Here is a 27,941-nt window from a genome sequence, read left to right as displayed (position 1 = left end):
CCCTCCTCCCTCCCTCCCTCCCTCTCTCCCAGTCTTCCTCTGCCTCTCTCTGCCTCTCTATCTCTCCTCAGCGCTCTGTGTGAGTGTGGATGTGTATGTGTGTGTTTGTGTGTGTGTGTGTGTGTGTGTGTTTTCTCCTCCTCCTCTGCCTTTCCTCAGCATCCCCCCTCTCAGAGATGGCGTGTGTCGGTGCAGCTCGGGCGTCTGGGGCCTAGCGCTACGCAGAGAGGACACCCCTCCCCTTCCCCTCCTTCCCGGGGTCTCCGTCGTCTTTTTCGGGCATCTCTCGTGAGTCCGTCCCCTCGGCAGCAGCTCTGCAGCCTCTCGGCTCCCCCACCCCTCCAGCCGCCCTGCTCCCCGCCGGCCTGCCTGCCCGTGCGGGTGTCTGGGAGTCGGGCCCTCGGGGGTGGAGGAAATCAACATCGTGCTTCGCCGGGGAGCCGTGCGGAATTAGCAATGCCCTGCCCAGGCGTCTTCTGACCGGCCGGATCTCTCCATTCCTGTCCGCCTGCACACCAGAGGGCAACATAGGATGAAAATCTGCAGCCATGATGCAAGGTAAGTCATCTGTGCACTCCTCGTTCCCTTTCTATTCCACCACAGTTTGGTCCTGTGTGTCCTCCTGTGCGCGCGTGTGTGCGCGCGCGCGCGTGTGTGTGTGTGATCTGTAACTGTGATGATTGGGAAGGTATTTGAGCTGACAGCAGTATTGGCCTGTATGTGGTGATGTGCTTTAGTGTGTGTGTGTGTGTGTGTGTGTGTGTGTGTGTGTGTGTGTGTGTGTGTGTGTGTGTGTGTGTGTGTGTGTGTGTGTGCGTGTGTGTGTGCTTTAGTGTGTGTGTGTGTGTGTGTATATTGAGATCACGGTTATGTTTGATTTGAACCCCATAAAGCTGCACAGAGAGTAACTTAGAGAAGCTGCTCTCACATATAGTACCTCTGTTATAGCATCCTACAAGTCATTCATTCATTCATTCAGACCTGCACCAATTGAAGTAAAGAACACCGAAGTTAAGACTTGAATGAAGTGCAGCACACAGGAAACTGTAATGGCTTAATCATATACACACCCGCGGAGGACAGATGCAGGGCCTTGACCATCCATTAATGCCTACGTGGTAATGGAAGCCGGCTATTATTAGCAAAAGGCCTGCAGTTAGTCTGCCACGATATTGTACTCAGATCACAAGCTTGAGGAAATTCATACTAAACTCAGATGCCACAACCCCCCTCACGTGCTATGTTCGCCACACAGGAAGTGATAATAATACAATACTGAGTCCTCTTTGTGAAATTTAAAATTAAACATGGCTGCAGTTGATTTGGCAGCCGTACAACTAAATAGTGTGTTGAGAAAAAAACTTAAATTCATACTCTCTATTCTTAAAGTGCCATGTATTTACTTTTATCTCTGTGATTCTATGAATTACTGCTGATACTTCCCCAGAACAGGGATTGCGTTATTAGATTTCCCTCTTTCTCTGCGGCCTCTGCCAGTCAGGACGTTATGAAAAGTAACTTGCCGGAATGTGAGACAGGAAATCCAAATGCAGGAAACATTTAAAAGGAGGAAAGGCTGTATAACGCATCATGCAACCACATTCAAGAGTCTCAAATATATTTCAGTGGTGTAAGAGAATATTTGGAGCTTATTGTTAATGTCTGGCACGATTTTTTATTTTTTATTTTTTGCCGGAAACTTCTTATGCAATCCCGTGAACAATGCTCCACGGAGTTTTGAATCTTGCATTGAAGCGTGCAAAAAAAGGAAATGAGTTCTAAAACCTCTGTTATTCCTCATTCGATATTCCCTCCATGTCATTACAAACTGATGGGCTGTTAAGTAGGTATTGTTACTTTTAAGTTAATGCTGAAAAAATAGCAGATTTGTTGGGGTTTCTTTTTATTTCACCTGAAGCACAGAGAGGAGTGACTCTACTCTGCTCTCCGGTTTGTTTTAATATTTAATGGGAACTCCATTACTATAGAGTTGAGTCGTCTGCTGAAGCATGCGACTGTACTGGAGCTGAGAATGGGAGGCATTACCTTTCTTTGTGAAATTAATCGTACGTACAAAAGGTTTAAAGTCGAGGACTCCATGCACTGATGACGAGCATTAGGTTCAGCTGAATGCATAACAAATGCACAGAAATGGCCGAAGCTCCAACCAGCTGCTAATCGGACAGTAAAATTGCCAAAACTCTTTGAGTGCAGGACGCAGAACACATGGAAGCAGCTTTTTGTGAAATCTTTAACACGGTAACTTTGAACATCCATCCTTGATTTTACATGTATTGCCATAAATAGCAATATTACCTGTTTTTCTTCTATTTAATTAAATTTTTTTCATGGAATATATATTTTTTCTGACTCTCCCAGCTCTAAAGCATAGTTTTGATAAATGCACGACGAGGTGAAAGTCTTCCATCCCCAAAATTCTTGCACAGTTTAAAATCCAACCACTGTGCTCCAGAGGTTAATTGCTCAAAGTTGTATTAATGAGAGTGTGATGATGCACCGCAGTCTGCCACAAAGACAATTGGTCAGAGGTTATATAAAAGAGAATGTTTTTTTTTTATCATGTCTGATTCCTGCAGTGGTCTCAGCAAACAAATAGTCTAAATGTGTCTGAAATTCTCCTTGGTCCTTGTCTTTCATCCAAACCATCTCAATGGCCTCAGTTCTTTATCGTCACACTGCTTATTTTGGTTTTAATATCATTATTTACGGCGAGTCCTTCTGTTTAACGAGGCTCTCCTCCGGGGCAAACTTTGTAAATGGGTTAGAAAAACAGCCCTCATGCAGCGTGCAGTCTGCATCGCTGTGTCTGAGCAGACTGCTCATGTTGGTCTGTGTCGCTGTAATCCAGCCGGTTTGTTACAGATCAGTGTTGGGATGGATTCTTTAATTCTTCCTGGAGACACACGTGCGGGTCACAACTGGAGAGAGAGGCTCGCGGTGCAGAGCCGCCTCTGCCGACGGAGAGTCATGATGCAGAGATAATTTGTTGCTATTGAGCAGCCCAGCGAGTCACTAAAACATCACAGACTCCGACGTGTCCTTCAGTAGGAGGCGATACTGAGCTCCAGCCCAGTGCACCCACATAGGAAGTATTCATAAGTTCTATATAGGATATGCTTCACAGATTTTGATTGTCAAATTTGTCCCTCCTACTATTGAATCGTTTTGTGGATTTCAAACCAAATAAAGTCTTGAGATGTTTTTTCGAAAGGCGTTATTGGCAATTATTTCAAATTTGACTAAGAATTGTGAGGAAAACAAACCAACTCATCTGTTTCAGCTGTTAAACAAAGTGTTCACCTACTCACCTGTCTATCAAACCAGAGTATGTTTCTCTGTGGGCGCGACGCTCAGCTCAAATCATTCAACTCCTCAGTTCAGTGGGACATTCTCACTCTGCAGATCTCACAAATGGCTTTTCTGACAACTTAACTTAATGAATAGGAGCAGTAAATACAATACATTGGACACTAAATTCATGGTATAGATTAAAAGAATTGCTCTAATGATTCACAGAAAAGAACAATACATTGTTTGGCTCTTCTTAGTCCCATAAACTGAAGCATGTGGACATTATTACTCTTTTTTATGTTGCCTTTCAATTGAATTTTAGAAGAAGAGTATAAGTTTAAGGGCCTGGCTTGATTTCAATCAGGACGGAATGGCATAATAAGCTTTTATAAATGACTCGTTAAAATTTTACTCTATGATTTAATGCAAAAATGTGCGAGTCCCACCTGAAAAGGTTCACAGTTATTTATTTTTTCTTTATATCGGAATACCTGAAATATCTCAAACAGAGTGAATGCAATCTAAAATAGTGTTGCTCCTCTTCCGCAATTCACAAATTCACCCTCATAGTGTGACTTTCATGATGATGCTCATTCGTTTGCAATAGCTTCCAACTGTTGCTTCACTATGAGTATTTATTCTTTGAGTTGAGGTAATCTTCCTCTGCTGTCCAGATTATACTGTTATGTTATGTATGTGGTTATTGTTGACTTCAGATTAGGCGTATGCGTCTGAGTTTCACCTATAATGGACCTTGTAGATTCTTCTCTCTCTCCGTCATAGATCCTCCTAAATAAACATCATTATAGTTCATAAGACAGGATGCAATAATATGCATTGCCAATACTCATGCTGAACTCCTGCCAGTCCACACTTTACAAACAATAGTTTAAAATAATAAAAAGGTTTGCAAGTGTAATGAGAAAACTTAAATTGGAAGAAAAGACAAAGCCACAATTTAAGTTGTAATTGTTCTAATTGTTCTAATTTTAATAGAGATTCTGTTACTTCTCCAGTTTGAGTGATGCATCGCGTGAGTTTGTTCATTAAATCATTTACCGGTTTCTCAATTGGCCTCACAAACTCCTGTCATGACACAGTAAACCTGCACCAAACGCTCAACAACGGGAAACGTTTTTTGGGTTTTTCACATGTTGAATTGTGTCGTTTTCCCCCCTGGCGTCTCAGCCATTCGGATTTTGCTTCTGCACGTTGCCAACTGTCAGTGCTGCAGGGGTCTTGGCATTCAGTCTGGCTGACGGGCTGTAGTAGTAGATCTCTCCCTGCTCCCCCCTGAATTTCGCTAATGAAGTGGACACATTGATCAACCTTTGGTTGTTGTTTCCTCTCGATTTTATTTTATCGTCGGGAAGGAAGACACTGGACAGAATTGCATCAGCATGGTTTATGTTGAGGCTCAATGCGTGAGGGCAGGACGCTGGTCATATCATACAGCTTTTCAACACTTTCACATTGGTCTCGTCGGTCCAGAAACATTGTATTCAAAGTTTATTGCCCCAAATCCAGCTTTTTTCTTGATTCTCATCCATTTGAATTATTGGATCATATGAGCTGCATTCAGAATCTGCTGTGTCTGTGCGAGCTGGCCCGTCCCCGGCCCACCGTGGTTTTTAGGCAGCGAGCCGTCCGGCCGTCATTTGGACGGTCAATTTTCGGAAAAGACGGCCGAACAAATAGCACACGGGTTGTTCAAAGCCGTCTAAAAACGGCGCCTAATGGCCATCACGACTTGTCACCGTCGAATTTTGTCAAAATCCATAATTTTTCGCCTAAAAATAGTGAATCATCGACTCGAGTACACAACTCGCGACTGACTACCGGTTTTGTATTACGACACGTGATTGGTCAGTTGATACCACGCGGTATATACTCTTTCAAAGGCGGCCTCTTGATTGGTTCGCAATTCTCTGACTCATCTTGGTGCGTTGAAATGCTGAAGCAGAGAGGAGGAATTTTAAGGAATTTTCTTTCCAAGTTGCTGAGGAATTCTGTCTGTAGAATCCACACAGGTGGGCCTAATTATATGAACCTATGATCTATCTCATTTTTCTTTTCCAAAATATTGACACCTATTTGAAATTTTCTCCATCATTTATGTTTTTCATTGAAAATCAACTTGTACGCTGTGAAAATGTTGATTTTGATTGACAATCCTGCCAATTTAATTGTGTGACTGTGACATTCTCAGGCCTTGGGACTGAGCTATAGGTGGCATGCAGATAACAAATAAGCATACAATGCTTAATTAAAAACTAATAAGATGATATTACAGGTGCTCAATTCAGGGGTGCAGGTAGAAGCAATGTGCCAACTACAGGGGGCATAAACAAGCACATGTAGTGAACTTTGGAGTGAGGTGAGTCAACATTTAAACAGTGCAAGAAAAGATATAGGATGCATTAGCAATAATGTCAGGGAGAACAGGAAATATATTACTGAGAAGAGGCAAAATCTACATGTCACAATGTAGTATTGAGTAGTCCAGAATGCATTAGAGTGCACAATTTAGTCTGTTTTGAAACCCCCCCCATCCCCTCCCATCCCCCACCCACATTGGTCGCCTACCAAAGAAATTTTGGACACCCTGATTTTTTGGTCGGACACCCATATCACAGATTTCTGCCTAAAACCATGCCGCCCACGCATGCCCATCTTGAGAAGAGGAGGAAGTACTTCCTCCCATGGCGCCATGTAATGGGACTATATAGGGTTTGATTTCTGATTCGCTCTTTGGGTCACACACTTTTTAAAAATTGAGAGAGACGACAGACTTTCATCACTTCTGTTGGAAAACCATGAGAAAATGAATTTTGCTTGTTATCACCGCAGCATATAGGGGTTACTGTATTTCCTGTGCAACCGCAGAATTCTATATTCAGTTTTGCTTTCATGTTCATTTTATTGATCTGGTCACTTGTGTTGCATCGAAGTCTAAAACTTTAGATTGATTTGCTGTGATGTTGTTTTTCTCCCTTTCTGTTTGCATCAGGACTGAAAAACCGAACCAGGAAAGCCCTGGGACTACGAAGGAAAGACAGGGACACAGACACCACGTGAGTTTCCTCAAACTTTTAACCGCAAAACTCCAAATTCATCACATTGTACATGGCTATGTGGAAGGAGAGGACCGCATGTCAAACCACAAGTGCTCCAATGTTCTTGTGTTCCTTTGTAAATTGTTTAAATCAGTCCAGGAGTACGGATGCCTTTTCTCACCATTATCATGTTAAATGGAAACTTTCTTGAAACTGAATATATTGCAAGTGTAAAAGAAACATACAGCGGCTTTTAAAAGTATTCATACTCCTTGAATGTTTCCACATTTCTTTACCATTCAAAGATATTCATCTTCCTTTACTCTCATTCCCCGGAAGAAAATGCAGCGCAACCACGTGCTTTCCAAAATTTCAGTATAAATGCAGCTGTTCTGTGAAGCCCTCAGTTGTGGAAAAAAAATGGCATCATGAAGACCAGGAAACACTCCAGACAGGTCAGGGAGAAAGTTGTGGACAAGTTGAAAGCAGGGATAAGTTATTAAAATAAAAACGTACCAGGCTGTGAACATCTCACAGAGCAGCGTGCGATCCATCATCTGTACAAACCTAGCCAGACATGGCCGTTCAAGGAAAGCATTGGTCAGAGAAGCAGCTGAGAGGATCATGGTGACTCTGGGGGGAGCTGCTCAGGTGGGACAATCTGGAGGCAGGACATCTCTCAGTCTGCACTGCACAAATCAAAAACAGAAAAAAGTCTGGTGAAAGAAAGCCAGAAGGAATCCCGCTCGCAGTTTGCCCCAAGTCGTGTTGGAGACAAAGCCAACCTGTGGAGGGAGGAGCTCTAGTCAGATGACAGCAAAACTCAACTTGTTGGGACTAAATGCAAAATATGTGGTGGAAAACTCGCGCTGCACATCAGACTGAACACACTACGCCCACTGAAACATGGTGGTGGCGGCAACATGCTGTGGGGATGCTTTTCTTGAGGAGGATCAGGGAGGCTGGAGACATGAGACGGGAGTGGAGGTTCACCTTCCAGCAGAACAATGACCTGACACATGCAGCCTCAATGGAAAGCTTTAGAGCCAAGCACATTCATGTCTTAGGCTGAACAAGTCAAAAATCCAGACTTTCATCAAATTGACAATCTCTGGCAGGACTTGAAAATTGCTGTTGAGACAATCTCCATCCAATCTGACTGAAGGAAAAGTGGGCCAACATTTCAGTCTCTGGATGTGCAACGCTGGCAGAGACAAAGCCAACAGACTTACAGCTATGACTGCAGCTGAAAGTGGTTCTGCAAAGTATAAACTCAGGGGGGATGAATACTTTTGCACGCCGCACTCTCTAGTTTTTTATTTGTAAAATTAAAATGTAAACCACGTATCATATTTCCTTTAACTTCAGTGTTGACACACTGCAAGCCAGAATGACTTTCCTTCAGAATCATTCGGTTTGTTTATTTCACTGATGTCCTTTAAAATACAATGAAATGATGCACATCCTTTTTTTTTTTTTGTAGAACATTATGAGGTGTTGAGCCTTATCCCCTGTGTAAATGTTTATACATATATGTTCATCATACGTGTTTGTCTTTGTTGCTTTGTTAATTCAAACAGGAGCTCACCTGACACAGAAGGAAGTGGAAGTGGGAAGAAAGGAAGTGTAAGTACATTTGAGAGCTCAAGTAAAAGTCTCCGTGCTTCTATATGCTCCTGTTTAACATAGAGTAGTGGCTTAATAACGCAGACAGATTGTTTGTAGGGCAAAAGAATATCTAACTAAATACACCCTCGTCTTATGATATCTTTCTCTTTGATGGTAGAAAAAAGCCAACGGGGCTCCCAATGGTTTCTATGGTGAAATCGACTGGGACAGATATGTAAGTGTCTGCATCATTTTTTATTTTTTTTTTTATTTCATCGAGACTGTGCAGCTCTTTTATGACACAGTCGTCATACCGTTGCAATCAGTGTCGCGTGAGGCGAGGTTTAAATTTACTGAGAGGTCTGTGTGAATAGAGCGATAGCTGGATTTCCTGTGAGTCAGTGGGAGCTTGAGCCAGGAAGCTGAGCATCTTAGCGAAAACATCTGTGAAATCTAATCTACATTTATATGCAGCGCTGAAGAGCTCCCGTCTTTGTTACAGCGTACGATGGGTTACATATGACTGTCACCTCTCTCTCTCTCTCCCTCTCTCTCTCTCTCTCTCTCTCTCCCTCTCTCTCTCTCTCTTGCAGGCTTCTCCTGATGTTGATGAGGAGGGCTTCAGCCTTCGGCCTGGTGACGAGGGTGATGATATCCTTTTAGTGAGAAGGGGCAGCAGTAGTCCTGGGACTCTTCTTCTGCAAAACTATTGACCTGTTTGGCTGAGTGACTCATTGGCAGAGTGCTTCTCAGCATTAAATAGGCCAAATCAATAGTCGTTGCATGTGTGGGTCCCAGCAGAGGCAAAAAAAAAAAGAAGAAGAAGAAAGGAGCAGTAGGGCAGCCAGACAGAGCCACATTACATCGACACTGGCTTTCTCGTTGTCACACAGCAACAGTTCTAATTAACCAATGACACTCAGGTCAATGGTATTTTAAGTTGTTGCTCCCGCAGGTGTCCACACCTATACATTTGATTTGGACCCATAAAGCGCAGGCACTATGGAGACTCTGCCTGAGCAAGATGATTTAGCTGGGACCGAGCAGGAGGGTCACTGACAGCAGGTGTGATACTGCTAACTGGGACGAATTAGACAGAGATCCAGACCGGATGTGTCACTCTTGTGCTCCAGTGCTTTTCCTGGTGCTAATGCTGAATTAGTGCCTGTCTCGTACCTCGTGTATTCCACTTTGTCCTTGACAAATCCTCACCAGCCGCCAAAGAAAAACACTTTTTCTCCTCCAGTGACTCGGAGGAAGACGAGGACAGCAAGAAAAAGTTCAAAATCAAGATCAAGCCGCTGGTGTCGGACAGCGCCAAGTGTGCCCTTCCATCTATGGATGAGCTAAAAGCCTCAGTGGGAGGCCTGGCGCTGTCTCCATCTCTGGTGAGCGCTGCTGAGACTCTGAGCTCAGCTCTTCTTCTGCTGCGCAGCTCTGAAGGGCACAAAGCACATAAATCACCGCACTGCTTGTGGGGCACACTCATTGACATAATTCTCTCCTGAGTCCCGTACCCTCATCCAGAGCTAGGCCCTCCTGATCCCGCAGGGCCACAGTACCGCATTTACTGACTTCCTGCATCGTCACGTTTGGATTTAATGACCGTGTCACCGTGAGGCTCTGCAGAAATTCTGCTGCTAGTCATTGCATACCAGATGTGATAAATCAAGCACATGCATGCTGAACTGTGCCCCTCCAGTACTACATGTGCCCGTCTGCTGTAGGTCTTCATCACGACTAACTGTGACCCCACGCTCAGTCTCAGTCGTTTATTTTTAACACTTGCTTCTACTCTGTTTAACTCTTGTTTCCTTTGTCGTTTCCTCTCACACCTCTGCTGTCATCTTGTAGAAGAGAAGTCCGGTAAGCTTGTTTGTGCATTCTCACGTTGGCGTCGCCGCCAAGACTGATTGCGTGGCATGTTCTCACTTGGTGAAGATGCTTGATTGAAATGCTCCTACCACCGTGACAGTGTTCATTTAAATAATCCTAACGGCTCCCCCTTTTTTCTTGCATGCAGTTAAAATAAACAAAAAAAAAAAATCATGTTTTCTTTATCCAGTTTTTGCCAACTTCCTTTTTTCTTGTCTGCTTTCGCTGCAGCTTTACTTTACTTGTCTGGCAAAGCATCTGTGTTACGTAATGCAAAGCAAACATAACACACATGCAGCTCCAAGCGTATCGATCTGGCCTCAGTGGCTCTTCCACGCCAATATGCCAGCGACAGTCGGTGTGAAGCTCTGCGTGTTCCCATCTTCGGCTGTGTGTTACGATTCTTGTTGCATTGTTGTGGCTTTGCGGTGGAAGTAAAGAGGTGCGGTGTGTGCAGTTTTAGTTGGTGTCCATTTGACTGATTTGTCACTCACTCTCTGACCCAGGTCTGTTCTCTCTTCCTTTTTGCTGGTCTCAGAGACGCAGTCCGGTGAGTTTGTCTCTCCATCTGCTGGCAGTTTCAGAGCCGAGAGCCTGAAAACACAGCTTTTTATGATCTCTGCAGGGTGACCTGTTCATTTAGGAAATTCAGAACAAAAAAAATAAATAAAAAATATGAGTGTTATGGTTCAGCATGACATGATGTAATGTTTACAGACAGCTATCTGCTAAAGAAAATGTTGTTTAAGAACACAAAAGTTTCAAAACAAGCAATGTTTGTGTCGTACATTTAACATGATATCGTTCATACCATTGATTTATCTTCTGTGTGGACTTTATTTTTGCAGGGGCAGATAAAAAGAAATTTGTCCTGTAAGTATATCCATACGGTGACACTTACTTCAGATTCTGTGTGATGTTTTGACCGAACAGCACTGTGCAGGCAAACAGTCCTCTCTGGTCGACTTCTCAATTCCACATGCTGCCAATACAGTAGCAAAGGTTGAGCTTTACTTTATGTTTCTTGTAGGCGAGGAGATCGCCAGACCAAGACGCTCCACCCCAACACCAAGTCCTGCTCCGGAGACGCAGAGGTCTGTGTTTCTGTTTGCAATATGTCCAGGATGGTCGCATATCTGACACTTTCTATCAAGCTTGGTTTGAAGACGCAAATCATCTCTAAACAGATCAGTACCAGTGTCTGTAGGTGTTTCATGCCCTCACTATTAGGCGTTTGTGTCTATATGGCGCAATTAATTGAAATAATCTGATTGGCTGACATCTCTGTGGCATTATGAAAAGTCAGAGAGTCAAAGCAGGTTAATTATATTTTAGACAAAAATGATTTTAGGTTTGGCTTTATTGCACTTTGAGGGGATTTTTCTATTTTATGGATCTTTAAAGTTGTAGATCTGCACTTGTGCAGATGTGGTATATCTTCAAGACCTGAAGCCTTGTGTTTGACTGGTGTTTGTCTCGTCCTGCAGTGAAAGGCTGCCGCAGAATATCCCTGCCTTTTTCGGGGTGCCGTCTGACAGCAGATACTCCAGATACGATGGTCCGTTCCCTCTCAGCCTGACACGACGTGCTTCTGAGTTTGGAATTGTTGCACTAACTGCTTCTGTTGTGCAATGACAGTGGTCCCGGCTGATGCATGGGGGGACTCCAGACCGCGGTCAGAATCGCAGCTGAGCAGAAGTTTCCCAACAGGAGGTGAGCCGATTACATCACTGGTCTACTGTATGTTGGCAGGAGTGCTGAGCTGACCGGTGTTTTAACCTCTGTCGCAGCTCCTCCTCCGCTTCCACCAAAAAACATCCCGTCCAGAAATCATTACGGCTATCCTTCAGACTTTGCTGGTAAATTTTATTTAAAAAAGAATTCATTATTTCAACTATGGTCCTATGTCTGGTCGCGGCTATGATCTCACTGCTGTGATACAATCTTTATAGCTGAACTCCCCAATGGAAGAGCAGCTCGCCGGTCTGCCCCCATCTACCTGAACGTCCTCTCTCCGGCTTCGTACCGAGGCTCCCCGGGTCCGGACCTGGACGATGTGTTTGGTCCCGTGGACAGCCCCCGTACAAGTGACGACACCGTGTCTCCGAGATGGGTTACATTCGCCGATGACAGGCCCCCGCCACCTGATGAACCCGCTCCCCCTCCGCCACCGGACTCTCCTCCTCCAGACACGCCCTCATCCACCCCGTCCACCCCTTGCCTCTCGCCTGGACCTCCTCCGGATGAACCCCCACCTTCGCCCCCGCCGTTTTCTCCCGGCTCCCCAACTCCTTTCTCGCTACCGGACTCGCCCCCGTCCATCCTGCTCGGACCTCCTCCCCCTGATGAACCAGCCCCTCCGCTGCCCCCTGACTTCTCCCCCTCTAACTCACCCCCTCTATGCCTCGACGAGGAGGCAATCGATGAGGAGGTGCTCCAGTTCGCGGAGTATTGTTCCTCGCCTGCTCCCATCAGCCCCGTGCCTCCTCTGCCAGCCGAGCGCCGGTCCCCTCGGACCGGGGTCATTTCTCCACTCGTCCTGGGTGGCGCTGGTGGAAAGAGGACTCCAGAGGGTGTGTACATGAGAGAAGATATGCCAGACTTCGGGGGCTCTCCCAGAGAGCTGACGCCGAGCTTCAGAGGGACGCCGCCTCCTCTTCCTCCAACCACCTACAGATCTATCATGTCTTCCCCCGGACCCTACTCAGGCAGCAGTGAGTACTCATGTTGGGGCTGCTTTGATTGACACATGATTGGAGGTGTTTGCTTAAAAACCAGTACAGAGATACAGTGGTCACACAGCTTACCACAAGGAGGACTGACGTCAGGGTTATTCTGGCTTTCCATGAAACAAATGTTTGGACACATTTCAAGCTTTAGACATTGTTGTCTGCCTGATACTTTTGTCAGAAAATACCAAACAACTCCACTTTTTCCCCGAAGCATCCAAAGTCTGCCTCACTAGTGCCCCAATATTCAATATGGGATACTTACACTGACATCTAGTGTTGAAGCTGTGAAATAGCAGCTGCGTTATTTTGACCTCAACCAAACAAACTTGAGCAAAATGTCTCACCAGTCGCTGATATGGGACAAAACAAGGTGGGAAGTCACCTCTTACAAGTAGTTCACTATTGTAATTCAATGTAGTTATCTGTACTCAAGTATATTTTTGGTATGGCTTTTTGTCATTTACACCTGAAATTATGACTTTACGCACACATTTGAATTTAGTAAAAAAAAACGCTAAAATTTACTTTTTGACTAGGAGAACCTTCACTTTCTCACTTTGCACAAGACATATGTCCACATAGACAATATCAACATAAAGAAAATATATTCGATCAAAATATTTATGTTTACTTGAGTAAATTAGTATATTTGCACAAGCATCTTTACTTTTCTTTAGGTTTCCACAATAAGAACTATTCTGAGTCTGTACAGAGTTACAAAAGTGTATAGTTCTACAAATATCGCCGAATACACAAGAGTAATAGGTGATACATTATTCTTAAGATCTTTTGCGCTTGAATAAAAAGTACATTTTGGCCTCAGTAGAGATTTCAGAGTGAGCAGGCTGATCATCCAGAGCGAACGTTAAAAGAAAATGTCTCTGGCTGTAAACTGATAGCAGTGTTAACCACAGTGTGTGTACTGTGTGTACCGCAGGCCCCTCCTCTCCGGCTCGTCCCACCACACCTCAGTCTCGAAGCAGTCCTGTCCCGCCACCTCCCCCTCCTCGTCCTTCCTCTCGACCAAAGCTGCCTCCAGGGAAACCAATCACAGACCTGGTACATGCGAGCGGCGCTTTCTATTCTCAGTTTTCCACGTTTCTTTTTTTTTCACGTTACTCACAGTTGTTGTGTTTGTATCTTCAGACCCGCCCGTTCAGTCCGCCAGTTTCAGGAAGCCCCCCGCCTTTCGCCCCCCTGGCCCGGGCTGAGAGCTCGTCCTCCATCTCCTCCATTACCTCACAGAGCGCAGCGTCCACTCCGACGTTAGGGAGGGACCTGAACATGTCCACCACAGGTACGCCGGCAGCTCGACGCCGTTCGCCCGTTCACTGTTAAGTGTTACCTGTCTGAGTCTGAGTGCACATGTTGTTTGTCGCTCATCATCGAGTCATTGCCTCACAGTCTTGTCCCTCTCCATGATTCTCTCCTCCTCATGTCTTTGCGCAATCAGGGGCCTCACAGCCTCTGGTGTGGTTTGACCACGGCAGGTTTTATTTAGCTTTCGAAGGTGAGTTGAACCACAGTGCTGCTGTGGCCCCGAAATCGCATGAACTGAAAAAGCACCTGCATTGTTTTTCACCCGCTGTGTTCACCAGAGTATTGCTGTTCATCCCCTCCCATACCATCAGCTAGAACCCCACATTCATCCAGAGAAAAAAGTCCACTGTTGCTTCGTTCAGTTTTTTTTGTTGATTTTTTTTTTTACTTCTTTTACCTGTGAAACTTCAAATAAAATAGTGTGAAATCAGACATCACATAGATGTTGGAGGATTTTTTTTTTTTCATGATTATGTTGTGTTTTAGGATGCTCAAGAGGGCCTAGTCCACTTACCATGGGACCCCAGGACACCCTGCCAGTGGCTGCTGCCTTCACAGAAACCATCAATGCCTACTTCAAAGGCGCTGATCCCAGCAAGTAGGTCCACATCACAAATGCACTGATTGTCAGAACAGATTATTGTTAAAGTTTAAAAATGGCAAAAACTGATTTCTGAAGCATTTGATTTGTCGCTGAGCCTGAGAGGCAGCCAAGACTTGTACGTTACTTGTGGCAAGATGCTTTATGTGGAAATAATCTCCTGCGCTTAATATTTAAAAAAAAATTTAAAGGAATCTGACGCATAGTGCATGATTTTGTTCAGTCTGGGTCCTTTGTGTCTGTCTCAGATGTGTTGTGAAGATTACCGGGGAGATGGTCCTGTCTTTCCCCGCGGGCATAACCAGGCACTTTGCAAGCCAACCGACTCAACCCATTCTCACCTTCAGCATCAGCAACTACAACCGAATGGAGCAGGTCCTCCCCAATCCACAGCTGCTGTGCTGGTAAGAGCAACGCCACCGGCAGAAACGGCTCCAACAACAGCTCCTCACACAGTGTGTGGTGTTGGGTATTGATGTGATGGATCAAAACCTCAAAAAAATGTATTGTTTCTTAGCGATTCTGCAGCAGATGGCGCAGACACCAAGGAATTCTGGGTAAACATGCCAAACTTGTTGAGCCACCTGAAGAGAGTCGCTGAACAGAAGCCACAGGCGACATACTACAATGTGGATATGATCAAATATCAGGTATGAACTATTACCTTTCTGTCTGTACTTCGCTGGTTCAGAAGCTTCTACCAGAGGGAGGAAATAGTCCTTGATTTGGTTGGATAGTGAAAATAGTAAAGTACTTACATATTCATAATGCATGATCACGCCCTCAGGTACCAATATCCAGAAACCGCGGTTCTTAGAAAGATGAGGGTCAAAACAGGAATCCAAACACTAAACACGTAGCAAAAACTGTGATATTTCAATGCGTTTGAGCATTTCGTTTAAATGGAGACAATTGTATCTGAAAACTCAGGCCAAAGTGGAGATTTGGAAAAACACTCCCGTCGTTACCTTTGCATGTAGACACTCGAGGGGAGGCGTAGTTTAACGTCACAGTGTGCGACAGGAGCGTCATATGGTGTGCGATCTGGTGTTTACAGTTTGGCCACTGTGATGACAATGGATGCTGTTTGACGCGGTGCTTGTTTTGACATTTGGTGCAACCGTTTTTGGCTTGTTTGCATTTATCATAAACACTCTGTTATGTCGAGGAGCGGAGGCTTTATGAAAGATGTTTAGTAAACGCGCGGTGTGGTGAGACGAACTGGCAGCAGCCAGACTGAGGACACCACATTCCTCCTAAGCGGTGAGAGCAGAGAATGATGCAGTGTGGCACAAAGGAGGTCATGAAGACGGGGGTCAAACAATCCCCTGAAACAAGACGAGAGTCCAGAGAGACTAATCCTCTAATTTAATTGATGACTAGGTATGTGAATTAAACCACTGCGGTCACCAGTCTTCCATTGTTTCTTTTCTTTTTTCCCCCCTTCAGGTGTCAGCGGAGGGGATCCAGTCCACTCCTCTGAACCTGGCAGTGAGTTGGCGAGGTGACGCCAATAACACAGACCTTAGAATAGACTATAAATACAACATGGAGGCCATGGGGGCACCGGTGCCGCTGCACAACATCCACTTCTTGGTGCCTGTGGATGGAGGCATCGCTAAACTCCAGGCTATGATCCCACCGGCCACCTGGTGAGGAACCGCCATGTTTTCACTCAGCTTTGTGGGGATCCGTGGACAGTATGAAGTGTTTATATGCTCGCAGGTGTCGGATGTAGACCTGAACTGCCTTGATTACCCACATTCCTGTTAAAAAAGTCTTCAGCTCATGTCTAAAACTGATGGAGTAAGAGGATAGCTTTTAGACCTTGAGGCGCCAAATAGATCAGACCAGATGCATATCAGCCATCTTATCACGAAATTATTCTCCTGTGAAGGAATCCGGAGCAGCAGACGATACAGTGGAAAATCCCAAGCTTGTCTCACAGGTCCGAAAATGGAGGCAAGTGTTCGTCTTCCAACTTCTGCCATCACTCTGTGTCCTGTCGTTTAGATTAAGCATCTCACTTACAAGCGCATGTGTGACGGCGACCACCACATCACCCGTGCCGGCTTGTAAACAATGTGTTTGTTGCAGGAGTAGGTGCTCTCCTGGGCCGGTTTCAGATGATCGAAGGTCCCTGCAAACCCTCTCAGCTTTCTGTCCAGTTCACCAGCGAGGGAAGCACCTTGTCGGGGTGCGACATCCAGCTGGTCGGGACCGGCTACCGGCTCTCATTAGTCAAGAAGAGATTTGCTGCAGGTCAGTGTTCGTATCAGAAATATTTGTACTTGTTAGTACGCAGAATTACTCTGCAACGCTCTGATCTCTTTGCACAGTTCTTGACTGAACTCCTCCGCTCTCTGACATGTTTCATTTTGTCTCACAGGGAAATATTTGGCAGATAACTAGTGGACCTGGTTGTGAGCGGAATCATGAAAAATCAACGGCTTTTGACTGTGAAGACTTCAGATCCGTCCCACGTTTAGCGCTTTTAGAACCGTTAAATTTCCTTGAGTTCCTCGACCAGAGACAATTAATTGACTTTTTAACTCCATATTCAGTTGACTGACTGCGGGTGAGTTTATGCAAGTAAATGCAAATCATTTGTTTTGTGCACTTGGAACACCTACGAGCTTATGTGGAGTGAGAAAAAAAAACAGGGCAATCCTGATTCTTTGTTCTTGTTAACTTTAAAAGTAATTATGGATTCCATCCAATTATCCAGCCTTATTTAGTGCAGTTTCATTTGTCCAACCGGCTATAACTGCAAAATGCACTGTAAAAGATAATGTGAATAGAGTAGATACTATTAAAACAATCTTAAATAAGGTGCAAAAGGGTGAGACATAGGGGGGACATGTAGTTAGGGTTGGTTTGTAAGGTATAGTTTAGATGGTGGTATCTGATTGGCTACTCAGATCAAGAGTTTTAGTTCCACAATGTGTGACGACCTTCATTGGCCTCTGAGCAGAATCCCTCCTTCTGTGTCACGTCCTATTCTGCCAGTTGGAAGTGAAGTCGATTCAAAATGACCTGTAGCACCGGATCAACATCAGCACTTCAGGTTTTCAGGTGCTTTTCACATGGATTTATATTTGTGCCTCAGTCCTGAGTAACCTGCGCAATGAGGCATTTCATCATTGATTACCTAAAAAGCCTCAATTCCCCCCAAATAGAGTCGCTTTGGCAGTCAAGGAAGAGCGGAGATGTCTCTGATGATCTTCCTCCATCGAGTCTGGAGCATCCTGAGGCGTTGACAAACCGAGCTGGAAGGAAGAAGTTCACAAATAGGTCCCGAGTTGACCTCAGAGTCTCCTTCCAGTTGGTCGAGGTGCCTAAATAAACTTTCCAGTGGCTCCTCAAATGAGCAACCTCTCTGAACTCCAGAGAAACGGCAAGGAAAAGTTGTTTCAGCTGCTTCTGTCTGCAACCTTTTTTCCTTTACTGTCATTACCTCGTGTTCGTGGCTGTAGGTCAGGGAAGGAATGTGGGCGGTCCCAAAAACTTTGAGGTTTGCCTTAAAGTAACTGTATTTCGGCTGCTTTTTGTGCTGATCAGGGATGAAGGATACCCACAGATACTCTTTCAGCGGGAGTCGATTCCATACTTTTCATGGATTCTCATGAGATACTGCAGATCCTGCAGTATCGTATTCAAACACCGCGCATCAGAGTTATAATTCCTCATCACATGATTCTTTAAGAAATTGTTATATTTTTGATTTGGATCAAAAAGAAAATTGTCTTCTGCCCTCAGCAAATCTGTTGTAACATACAACGATGATTGTCGAGGAGAATATACAGTTTTCCTGCAGTAAGATGAAGTTCTTTCTCATTGCTCAGGAGTGAGGCACATATATATATATATATATATATATATATATATAAAAAACGCTGTACTTGAATACACGCAGCACTTCGGGACCGCCAACGGTTCTGATGACATTTCAATGGGCCGATAACGAGCTGACGCTGGCGGTGAATCAGTCCTCGCTGTTTGATGGGGAGCAAAAAAAGGAAATGGGGAGAGGCATCCAAGTTCTCACATTGCAGGGCTTTGTTGGTGTTGCTGGTGTTCCAATAGTGAAACGGCATCGTGATACGATGACGCAGGGTGAGGAGCTGCTACTTTCACTGGAACGGTTTTAAGTTATTTCCATTTAGGTTTGAAAGGGCGTTAAGATGTGATGTACAGAGTCAGACGTGTGAGTGCCATATGTCGTGGGAAATATTGGAGAGGACCTTTTAAGTTTCCAGAGGAGCGTTGAGAGACCTGGGCTGACGATTGTGTGCGTTGCCTTCAATGCTGCTTAAATACGTGGCCAGTTCCACTGAAGTCTTTGGTGACACGTTTTCAGAAGGAATATTACAGGGTGGGAATATGGGAGTCATGAAAAGAGGCGTCTATCAAGAAGACAGCACTATTTATGTCCCCGTTTGGTTTCCGTCTCTCTCCACCCTGATGAATAGATGTTTTATCATTTTCTAAGAGCAATATTTAAAAACTTAAGTGTATAAAGTGTACATAAAAAAAAAAGCTATGTTTCAAATATTTCTCTGGGCATATGGACGTGTCTGTGACTGTCTTGGTTTTTTTTTTTGGTTTTTTTTTAAATGTCAGCACTCATGATGCATTTGGTTCTATGTGACAACACACAACATTTTCCTCATCTAATGTTTTACATACGGGATCCTGGTGCAAAAAAAAAAAATGAAAAAAAAGAAGTGTAACTGTTACTAAATAACTCCCAACAGTGCCGCATGAAATCTGCGTTTGTCCATCACTGATCTTATTCGTGCAATACTAATTTATTGATTTAATTAAGGTCATAATTCGTGTGTTGTTGTGTAAGTGTGCTATGAGAGGAAATGTTTTGCCTTTCACTAAAGCCTCCACTCTGTTTCGCCGTTGAAGCACCTTCGGAAACTCATTGTCAATAAATTTGGCATGTGTTCGTTGATGTACCCATTCCTTACATCCAACTGTAGGTGTTTTACATTCTCCTGTGTTTGACTTACACACAAAACACACATTCAGTTTTCTTCATAAAACAATGCATTTCTTCAGGCCATGTGTAATGTCTCTTTTTTTTTTTCTATGTTTAAACATCACATTATGCCAATTGTTATAATGTGTTGGTTCAGTTTGGGCCCAGGTGCAACATGTTATTCAGAAAAGAAACATGTTTTGGGTTTTTTTCAGTTCTGTAAGTAAAACACTTATTTCTGTTAATGCTTCTAATTTTCTTTGCCTCATTTCTGACCACTCGCCAATATCCAATATTGAAGGTTTCCGTAGGTTTATTCTTTCTACAGTCTTCTAGCTGTACTCCTCCACTCCATTAGAATCAGAATATGCAAAACAGTTCATGTAAATTTCCCATCCAAAGATTTTGAAAAGTGAATATATGAAAAAAAAAAAAAATCAATATAATGTAATTCCTGTTTTACTTCGTAATAAAGAAGAGGAAATATGAGATATGCATCTTCAGCTTATTTGTTCGAAGATATGAGAGCATACTCGGGGTACAGAGGCTCAGTGTGGAGGCATATCCCAACTGCTGGGAACTGACTGAAGTATCATGTCATCACAGGATGTTAACTCTCCCAAATGTTAATATACATTAGTTTGAACAAGGTCAACTCAATTAGATTTGTGCCATGGTCAGAGCAAATCTTAGTATAATGGCTTCATGTAGAGTCGTCAGACACATGCTGGGTTGACTATTTCTCTGATATAATGTTCAGCATGAGCCTCTGTGAGAAGGATGGACTCCCTCAGATGGACGAGCAAACTCAACCCAACCCAGAGTCAATTGGGATCCACTTTTGATGAGACAGAAATAAAAGATAAACAAAATGATTTGTTGAATATTGGGTGTGAAAGTTGTTTCATCCAGGCTGCCTTAGATTCCCATTAAAAACTCATTTGAACATATTTACATACACCAGAACTTGGCTGACATAGTAAAACCTGGCACATTTTTCAATCTTTTTTTCATGAAACCGTAAGAATCCTAGGTTTTGTTTTCCCACCGATGGTTGATCTGCGAGCCCCGGTTGCCTTGACAACAGTGCTGTGAGTTCAGTCTGCAGGAGCTCCTGAAATCAGGAGTGCCTTGAAGCAGCCGGTGGATGGAAAGACGATTTTAAATAGTTATAGTCGGCAAATTCATAGCTTTAACGACGTGATATAGTATGTAAAAATAAGAAATTAGCATTTGGAAGACAAAAAATATTTACAAAGTTAAATCATTGTCTTTTGAAAGGAGCACAATTCCCTTAAATCTTTTTACAACCAACACGTTATTAAACAATGTAAATGCAAAGTCTGGCTTTAAAGCCTGTAAACAACTAATGGATGAAAGAGATTTAAACACTTCGACATCCTCTCCGAGAATGAAAATTATTTCAGCTGTTTGTGGTGTTTCAGCCTCTACAATCCAGGTATCGGTAAAGGATTCAGAGGAGACAGAAAAACACTGAGAGGCTGTGACCTTTGACCCCCTCAGGCAGCAGTGCATTAAGAACCTACATCATTGTGTAAAAGATGCTGCATAGGCTTGTGAACCCTTTGCAAAATACTTCAACAAACTGAAGTTAATTCAAATCAACTTTATTTATGCAGAAGTTAATCTGAAGCACTTCTACAGAGAAAAGCCCAACAATTCCACATGAGAAGTAAAAACTCCCTTTTTAAAGGAAGAAACCAGCTACACCCAGGAGTGCTGCCAACTTCTCTGGGGGCCGAGCTCATCCGAGATGGACGGATTCAAATTAGAAAAGATGTGCTGTGGTCTGAGGAGTCCACAGTTCAGATCATTGAAGGGACTGATGGACGTCGTGACGTGGCGTCTGGGCAGAGCAGAGCAGGGTGAGATTCTATTGAATGTAAGAGATTATTACCTCCGTCAAGGACGTTATAAAATCACCCGCGTTTTTTTTATTTAGTTTGTCTGCTAACAAGATATCTGGTAAACTAACCAGCTGATCTTCGTGAAAAATTGTTACACAGGTGCATTTTGACCAAAGGAAGAACCCCATTAAATTCTGGTGGTTCCAGTCGATCTGGATGTGGACTATGTTGTCATTTCCCTGTGTCCATGTCTACCGTTGATGGAGGTCACAAATCTCTGATTGCTCTTGTTATTTGTTATTTCACTTTCTTGGTACTGCGTGAACTGCTGCATTTTTGGCAGCCTAAACTTGCTCAAACCTTCGGGAAAATTTACATATATGTCAGAACCGTGTCTACTACAAGCAACGTGTTTCACCTATTGTCCAAGAAATTTGGTCGGCATATTGAACATTACTGTGGAACTTCAACCACACAACAAATTCAATAATCTTATTTTTATAGCTTAAAAGTATGCAGAAATGCACTCTGTTGAACATTTTGATATTAGAAAACTTAATAAAAACTGGAGGAGGAGAAGTGAACCAAAAAACACACACAGAAGACTGGAAAATTATTTTGGGATTTCTGGGTTATTTTTCATGAAAAAGAAACCATTCAATTAAAATAAACCTCTTTTAAACCTTCACCAAATTAAACAATTCAACTTTTAAAACACTCAACTTTTCTTTTTTGCTATATTCTTCATATCTTTTAAACTTATTAAAATGGTTCTTAACATTGAAGTGGATGGGAAACCCCTTCAATTTATCTTTAAACTCCTTCAGCTTTGAACCACTACAGGTTCACCGTACTTTCAGCCAGAGACTTCATTTAACGTTCAAAACGTTGCCACAGCTAATTTCACTCCACTATTATATACATACATACATATATATCATATTCAGGTGACATTGTCAGTCGGAGTAGCGAGGACTCGATCAACTTTGATTTTCTTTTTGTGTTTTTCTTCTTTCTCTTACTCTTTGGTTTTATGTGCCACACTAATAATTGCCCCCTCGAGGATAAACTTTTTTTTTTCTGAGTCTGAGTACTTTGTCTGATTTGATGGTCACGAGCACTTTCCTTTTCATGTTTAAAAACGACACGGGAGGTCGGACATCCGGGGACTCAGTGACGTCACTCTATAGCAACGGTGGCCGCCATCATTGTTTGGGGGGTAACAACGAAACAAAACAGTCTCAACTCTCGGGAAATTCGTTTAGTTTGATCAGTATGCTGAAGATTTAATGCGTGTTTTGGGGGTTAAAGTTGCAGACCTTCGTTTTTCATTGTTTCAAAAGTCAGTCACGCCGGAAAACAGTGGCTGTCTTTTATCGGCCGGGCGAAAATAGGAGAATTTGGCAGGTGGATCGTAGCGAAAACTTCACAACAGGTAAGTTATGCGTGTCATGCGTGCAGACTGATGATACACAAGCTGACTCTTTAGAGGAAAAAGGAAGAATGGCATTACCTGATTTGGCAAATTACTAATACGCTGGTCAGATTAAAACCTTATTTAATTTGTGCAATCCCAAATTCTATTGTTGATGAAAACACTAACATTTGGAATACTATTCAGGAACAATATAAATGAAATCAAAAACAACAGATAATGCAATGGTGTGCCTATTATTCTGAGTTCAAACCCACCAAAATTGGACCATAAATTTAAATCCTGGCTCACGAAAGGATTAATGACATTTTATTCATTCAGAAAAAATGGCTAATTCAAAGAATTTGAAACTTAAAGGAAAGACCTTCTTCTTGAAATGTCAGGTTTTTATAGATACCGCCAATTAATAAAACTAGTTTGAACACGATATTTTAAATGTAACGGAATTGAATGATCCAATATTATTGATGATTATTGACACCTATTAAGGCAAATTAAACAAGGCTCTCCTTGCCGGGTTCTGCAAAGCCCCTGAGGTAAAAATCTCCTCCAACATTCAATATATCAAAAATAAATGAGTATATGAAGGGGATTTCGACATGTCATGTGAAAACTGGCCTAAAGCATGTAACTTCCCCTGGACCTGTACAAAACCAAATATCTGAAGAGACTTTGGCTGGAAATGTTTTTTTCATTCCACCCAAGCAGAAAACACATCATGTGCAGCCACCTGCTGGAGACGGTGTGGTGCTCGGGAGGCCAACTCCCGGCATTTATTTTGGGACTGTTCTCTACTAAAGCCATTCTGGCTTGAGATTCACAAGACTCTCAACGTTGGACTTAATATCGATTTGCTTCCTAAATTCCCCACTCTATTTGTAGGTATCCTCGCCCCTATGACGAGGCAATCAGACAAATATTTATTTGGTGTCCTTTCATGCGCTTATAAAAAGGCTATCATGAGGTGTTGATTACTCCCGGAGCCTCAACACACACCAATGGATGGATGTTGTTAGTGACACGTACAGGATGGAAAGGTTAACTTAGATGCTTTATCTCCAAAATAATCAATTCACCCAACAACAGGACATCCAGTCATGTAGAACTGATTCTGTCCTAAATTAAAAAAAACAATTTAAAAGAAAAAGAAAACACAAGTTTACTCGCAGCAGATGTGTTTCACAATCACACAACATGTCGGTGTGATTTCGCAGTCCGCAATCACGTCCTAAACATGAACGGAGCCTTCGTCGTTGTGGGGTTTATTTGTTTGGAAAGTAATCCCCCCCAAAAAAGGAGGAGGAGGATGTATGTGGACGCGGTCGTGGCTCAGAAAGAGAGGATAGTAACTTGTCAAGGGGAGCTCGGAGTGAGTACTATCATTTACTGTTATGGTCTTTCATTTTCCAACAAAACACACGCCACGGAAATGAAACAAACAAATATCTGACACTGTCTGATATTGATCAAAGGGTTACGGGCAGGACTAAAGTTTTCACGACTCTCCCATGGTCGGAATCTTTCGTCCGAAGCTCGCAGTGTGTGGAAGGCAAACACTTCCGCGGTTCGTTGATCATGTAGTTGTACAGGTCAGGGCCGGTAAGGTCCGGCCACTGCTTTGCATTGTTGCTCCAGGTGTTTGTCAGGAGCTCGTATGGACACTCAGACAACCTGAAATATTTAACTTGGTATGGTGTCGGCCCCTGGCCTCCTCCAGTAATTTCCCTTGGGAGCGGTATGGCTTTTGATAACATCTTTTTTAAGTTAAGCTAACTCTATATCGTAGCAATCCACTGTATATATTTATGTACTGAGCAAGTTTTATGTTTAGGTTATTAGTTGATCTGAAGGATAAGCTGCCATGGCCGATCCGGTCAAGGACACATTGTCAAGAAAGGAGAAGAAAAATGCCCCTTCAGAGAGAAGTCATGGAGCCAGAGGGAAAGAAAACACTGGCAAAACTAAGGAGTAAGTAATTCCAGATAAATATCCTCTTCTTAAGATTCACACAAGTTCGAGATTCTTTGTTGTCATTAAATAAAAGTATATAATCGTGACACTTTATTAACGTTGTCTCACTAATATTAAAAAAAATACTCTTGGTAAGACGTATAAAGCTGCTGTTTGCTGTTCTTAAATAAATTGTTTGGCCTCATTGGGGGCCAGTCAGTGTCTGTCAACAGTTTCCTCAGTGTGATTGTCTTACAGCTCCATAAGCACAGTGTCCGGAATAGATGAACTCCACCACGAAGACATGGTGATGATTAAAACAATGCCAAACACTTACCAAATGGGTGAGATGACACTACGCAAACACTTTAAACAGCCACGTGCGATTCAGATTTAACACAATTTAAGTTGTGTTGATACTATATCACCCCGTTACAGTAATGAAGCTGCTTTTCAAAAATGTTGAATTCAATAAAATACGTTTTTTTTTTCCCTCCAAAAAATGATTTCAGACAGTGAACTTCCAGACATTTTTTATATTATACACATGAACTGAAGTGTTTCAAAGCTTTTCAATAGGTTTTATTCCTGATTTGTTTAACTCATAAGTCCGAAAGTAAAATAATAATTAATTGATTTAACAAGGTGGGATGTTTTTTATATAAATATATTTTAAACCTAGACGCCATAATCATCATAATTAAGATAATAAAAAAAACAGCTTGAAATGTTTTAATTTATATGTTAACAATTAATGAAAAAAACAACAACTTTTTAAATAGGATATTCCAATTTTTGAGGTGCACCTGTACATTTCTATTCAAATGTAGAATCTTGTAGTACCAAAATTATACATTCAATTTGAACCAGGCCTAGAGTAGAACATGTGTATGTATTCATCATCATAATATTTCCAGTACATCAGGACTCAGTCTTGTTCATCGGGTGGTTGTTTTATCTCCTCTGCACTGCAGGACCGTTCAAACGCTTCCCCGTCTCTGCCGTCACAGAAATACTGAAGGATGTTCTCACCACTAACCTCCAGCTGGAAAAGTATGAAGTAGAGTGGTCTCGGAAAATGACCAAAACACTGTCGGAGGTAAATAGGACAGCAGCTCTTTTTGAATACATTTGAAACCACTGCTTTATGGAGACCGGTTCTTCACTTTGGCCTTTCCAGGTGATCAAAGCCCGTGTTAAGGACCTAATGATCCCCAGATATAAGATTGTGGTCCTGGTCACCATCGGCGGGCTCACCGGGCACGGCGTGCAGATGAACAGCCGCTGCCTCTGGGATGCAAACAATGACACCTTCGCTTCACACTCCTTCAAAAACAGCTCTCTGTTTGGCGTGGCAATGGTCTACGGAGTTTACTTGGAATAAACTGAAGACGATACCATTCGGTCGGACGAACAAACAAATTATTATCGCCACGTATTTCTCATGAAACAGTACAAAAAGCAGGAATTTTCAAACCAAAGTATTTTTTTTTTTTAGTTTATTTTGTTTTTGCGTATTTAAAGTTGCATGACATTATTCCACAAAGCTTTCTTTCTGTGACATATGAGCGATGGGCTTAGCAGAGCAGGGAGAGGTCGTTCCTCCGACAGCCTTGTTGACAGCACGCCGCTATAACAGCCTGGTTTTGGTCCCGCCAATGACGGCTCAGGAGCAGCACGCCGGTCGCCTTCAGGGGGTTCGGTTGTCTGTGTGCTGCTAGGAGATACGCACCTTTGTTCACGAGACGTTTTTGGAATTTTAATGCATTTTTTTTTTGTGTTGCAAGAATAAAGCCAACATTCCACTGACCTTCGGGCAAAGTGTCCTCCTCACCCATCTGTCTTCTCCACCTGGAGCCTCCACATGTGTACACCACCGCTCGCAGGAAGGCTCGACCGCACAGCCGCAGTGGGTTGGTGTTGTCCCGTGTCTGAAACTGTGCCGTGCAAAACATGGACAGCAGCATGACGAGCAGCAGTAAAGTTCTCATGTTGTTAACACTCAGAAAACACCCAGCGCCCCCTTATATGTGCAGCCTCTAAGTGAGTCATCCTCCCTGCATCCCTGTGTAAATATCATCACATTATCTTTGGTGATTGTCATGAGCTTTTATAGGCGGATGTCCACCTGGCCATTTGGGAAGTGTGCGGGAATCCCAACCATTGTGAAGAAGATCACTGGCTGTATTTTTCTAAACGTTAAAGAGGGTTATATTGCCGTGGAATTAGCAAAGACCTGCCTAATGGATGGCGTGAGATAACGAAAAGAGATAATTGCTCTCTACATAGCAACATAGTGGTGCGTGTGGCCACTATCAATGACATAAATCAATGATTCCAAGAAAATGTTGTTGTAATTACCGGTCAAAACTTGAGCTGTGTTGTATAGATTCACCTCAAAGTGGTTGTTACCAGCACACTATCAAATATGAAGGATGGGGTGAGAGTAAATATATTTGAAATACTGATGGGTAAATAAATACACGTACTTGCTATTACAATGCAGAGGGTTTGAATTAATACAAATTTAGAATGTATCAAGCAGAACTTTTAATAATAGGTCATGGCTCGGTTGGTAGAGAAGTTGTCCCCCAATCGGAAGGTTGCAGGTTCGAGTCTTATCTCTGCCTGCCTACATGCCGAAGTGTCCTTGGGCAAGACATTGAACCCCAAACTGCCCGGGTGAGAGTGAGTGAGTGAGTGAGTGGTTTGTTGTTGTCGGAGAGGCTGATGTACGGAGGTATTATTCGCGAAAAAGGTTTGTGAATTTGTAGTTGTGTACCTGTAGAATTCTTTTCTCTCCACAAATACAACACCACACTTACTCTTATTCTTAATTACAGGAGCACAAATACTGTTTTACAAGTCACAGATTAAAAAAACTGTCATGCTGATTTTTTTTCCTCCAATTGTTGCAGTAAATCTGGTGAAAAACATATTTGTGCACCTGTATCAATGTGAAGTTCTTCCACACAAGTCACAGATTGTTTTCTTCAACTACAAATCACACATCGCGGCTCCCCTCCGCTGAGATAACTGGTGAAAAAGACCTGTGCGTTCAGTCAGTGGAGAAATAGGCGGCGCTTATCAGGGTCCTGAAAGACGCTGTATAAAACCAATGCATTATTAATAGCAAAACTACACTTAACTGACTCACTTCACAAAAATACTCCCAATGTCCAAAAATACAAATA

At 43.0% G+C, this 27,941-nt stretch overlaps 3 protein-coding genes across 3 annotated transcripts; 2 read left to right on the top strand and 1 right to left on the bottom strand.

Moving 5' to 3' along the window:
• Window positions 1–548: 548 nt before the first annotated feature.
• Window positions 549–17,578, top strand: sgip1b (SH3GL interacting endocytic adaptor 1b; the record flags this gene model as incomplete). The annotated part of the gene is made up of 24 exons (XM_080467050.1): window positions 549–558; window positions 6,323–6,386; window positions 7,949–7,994; window positions 8,155–8,211; window positions 8,570–8,621; window positions 9,192–9,364; window positions 9,831–9,842; window positions 10,390–10,401; window positions 10,700–10,724; window positions 10,882–10,945; window positions 11,339–11,409; window positions 11,490–11,564; window positions 11,642–11,710; window positions 11,804–12,565; window positions 13,521–13,642; window positions 13,730–13,880; window positions 14,037–14,093; window positions 14,390–14,501; window positions 14,753–14,908; window positions 15,022–15,154; window positions 15,954–16,156; window positions 16,402–16,472; window positions 16,608–16,766; window positions 16,894–17,578. 24 exons carry the CDS (start codon window positions 549–551, stop codon window positions 16,914–16,916), a joined length of 2,679 nt encoding a protein of 892 aa, XP_080323176.1. The 3' UTR covers window positions 16,917–17,578.
• Window positions 17,579–22,569: 4,991 nt separating this feature from the next.
• Window positions 22,570–26,557, top strand: dynlt5 (dynein light chain Tctex-type family member 5). Its single transcript, XM_080466617.1, has 5 exons — window positions 22,570–22,797; window positions 24,629–24,765; window positions 25,006–25,091; window positions 25,722–25,846; window positions 25,928–26,557. Exons 2-5 carry the CDS (start codon window positions 24,659–24,661, stop codon window positions 26,129–26,131), a joined length of 522 nt encoding a protein of 173 aa, XP_080322743.1. The 5' UTR covers window positions 22,570–22,797; window positions 24,629–24,658; the 3' UTR covers window positions 26,132–26,557.
• On the bottom strand, window positions 26,325–26,738 carry LOC308111846 (relaxin-3-like; the record flags this gene model as incomplete). The annotated part of the gene is made up of 1 exon (XM_080466927.1): window positions 26,325–26,738. The coding sequence occupies one exon, from the start codon at window positions 26,736–26,738 to the stop codon at window positions 26,325–26,327; it is 414 nt and encodes a 137-aa protein (XP_080323053.1).
• Window positions 26,739–27,941: the final 1,203 nt, after the last annotated feature.

Source organism: Lipophrys pholis, assembly GCF_963383615.2.
Source record: "Lipophrys pholis genome assembly, chromosome: 1".
Lineage (NCBI taxonomy): Eukaryota > Metazoa > Chordata > Actinopteri > Blenniiformes > Blenniidae > Lipophrys > Lipophrys pholis.
This window is presented reverse-complemented; position numbering and strand designations above follow the sequence as displayed.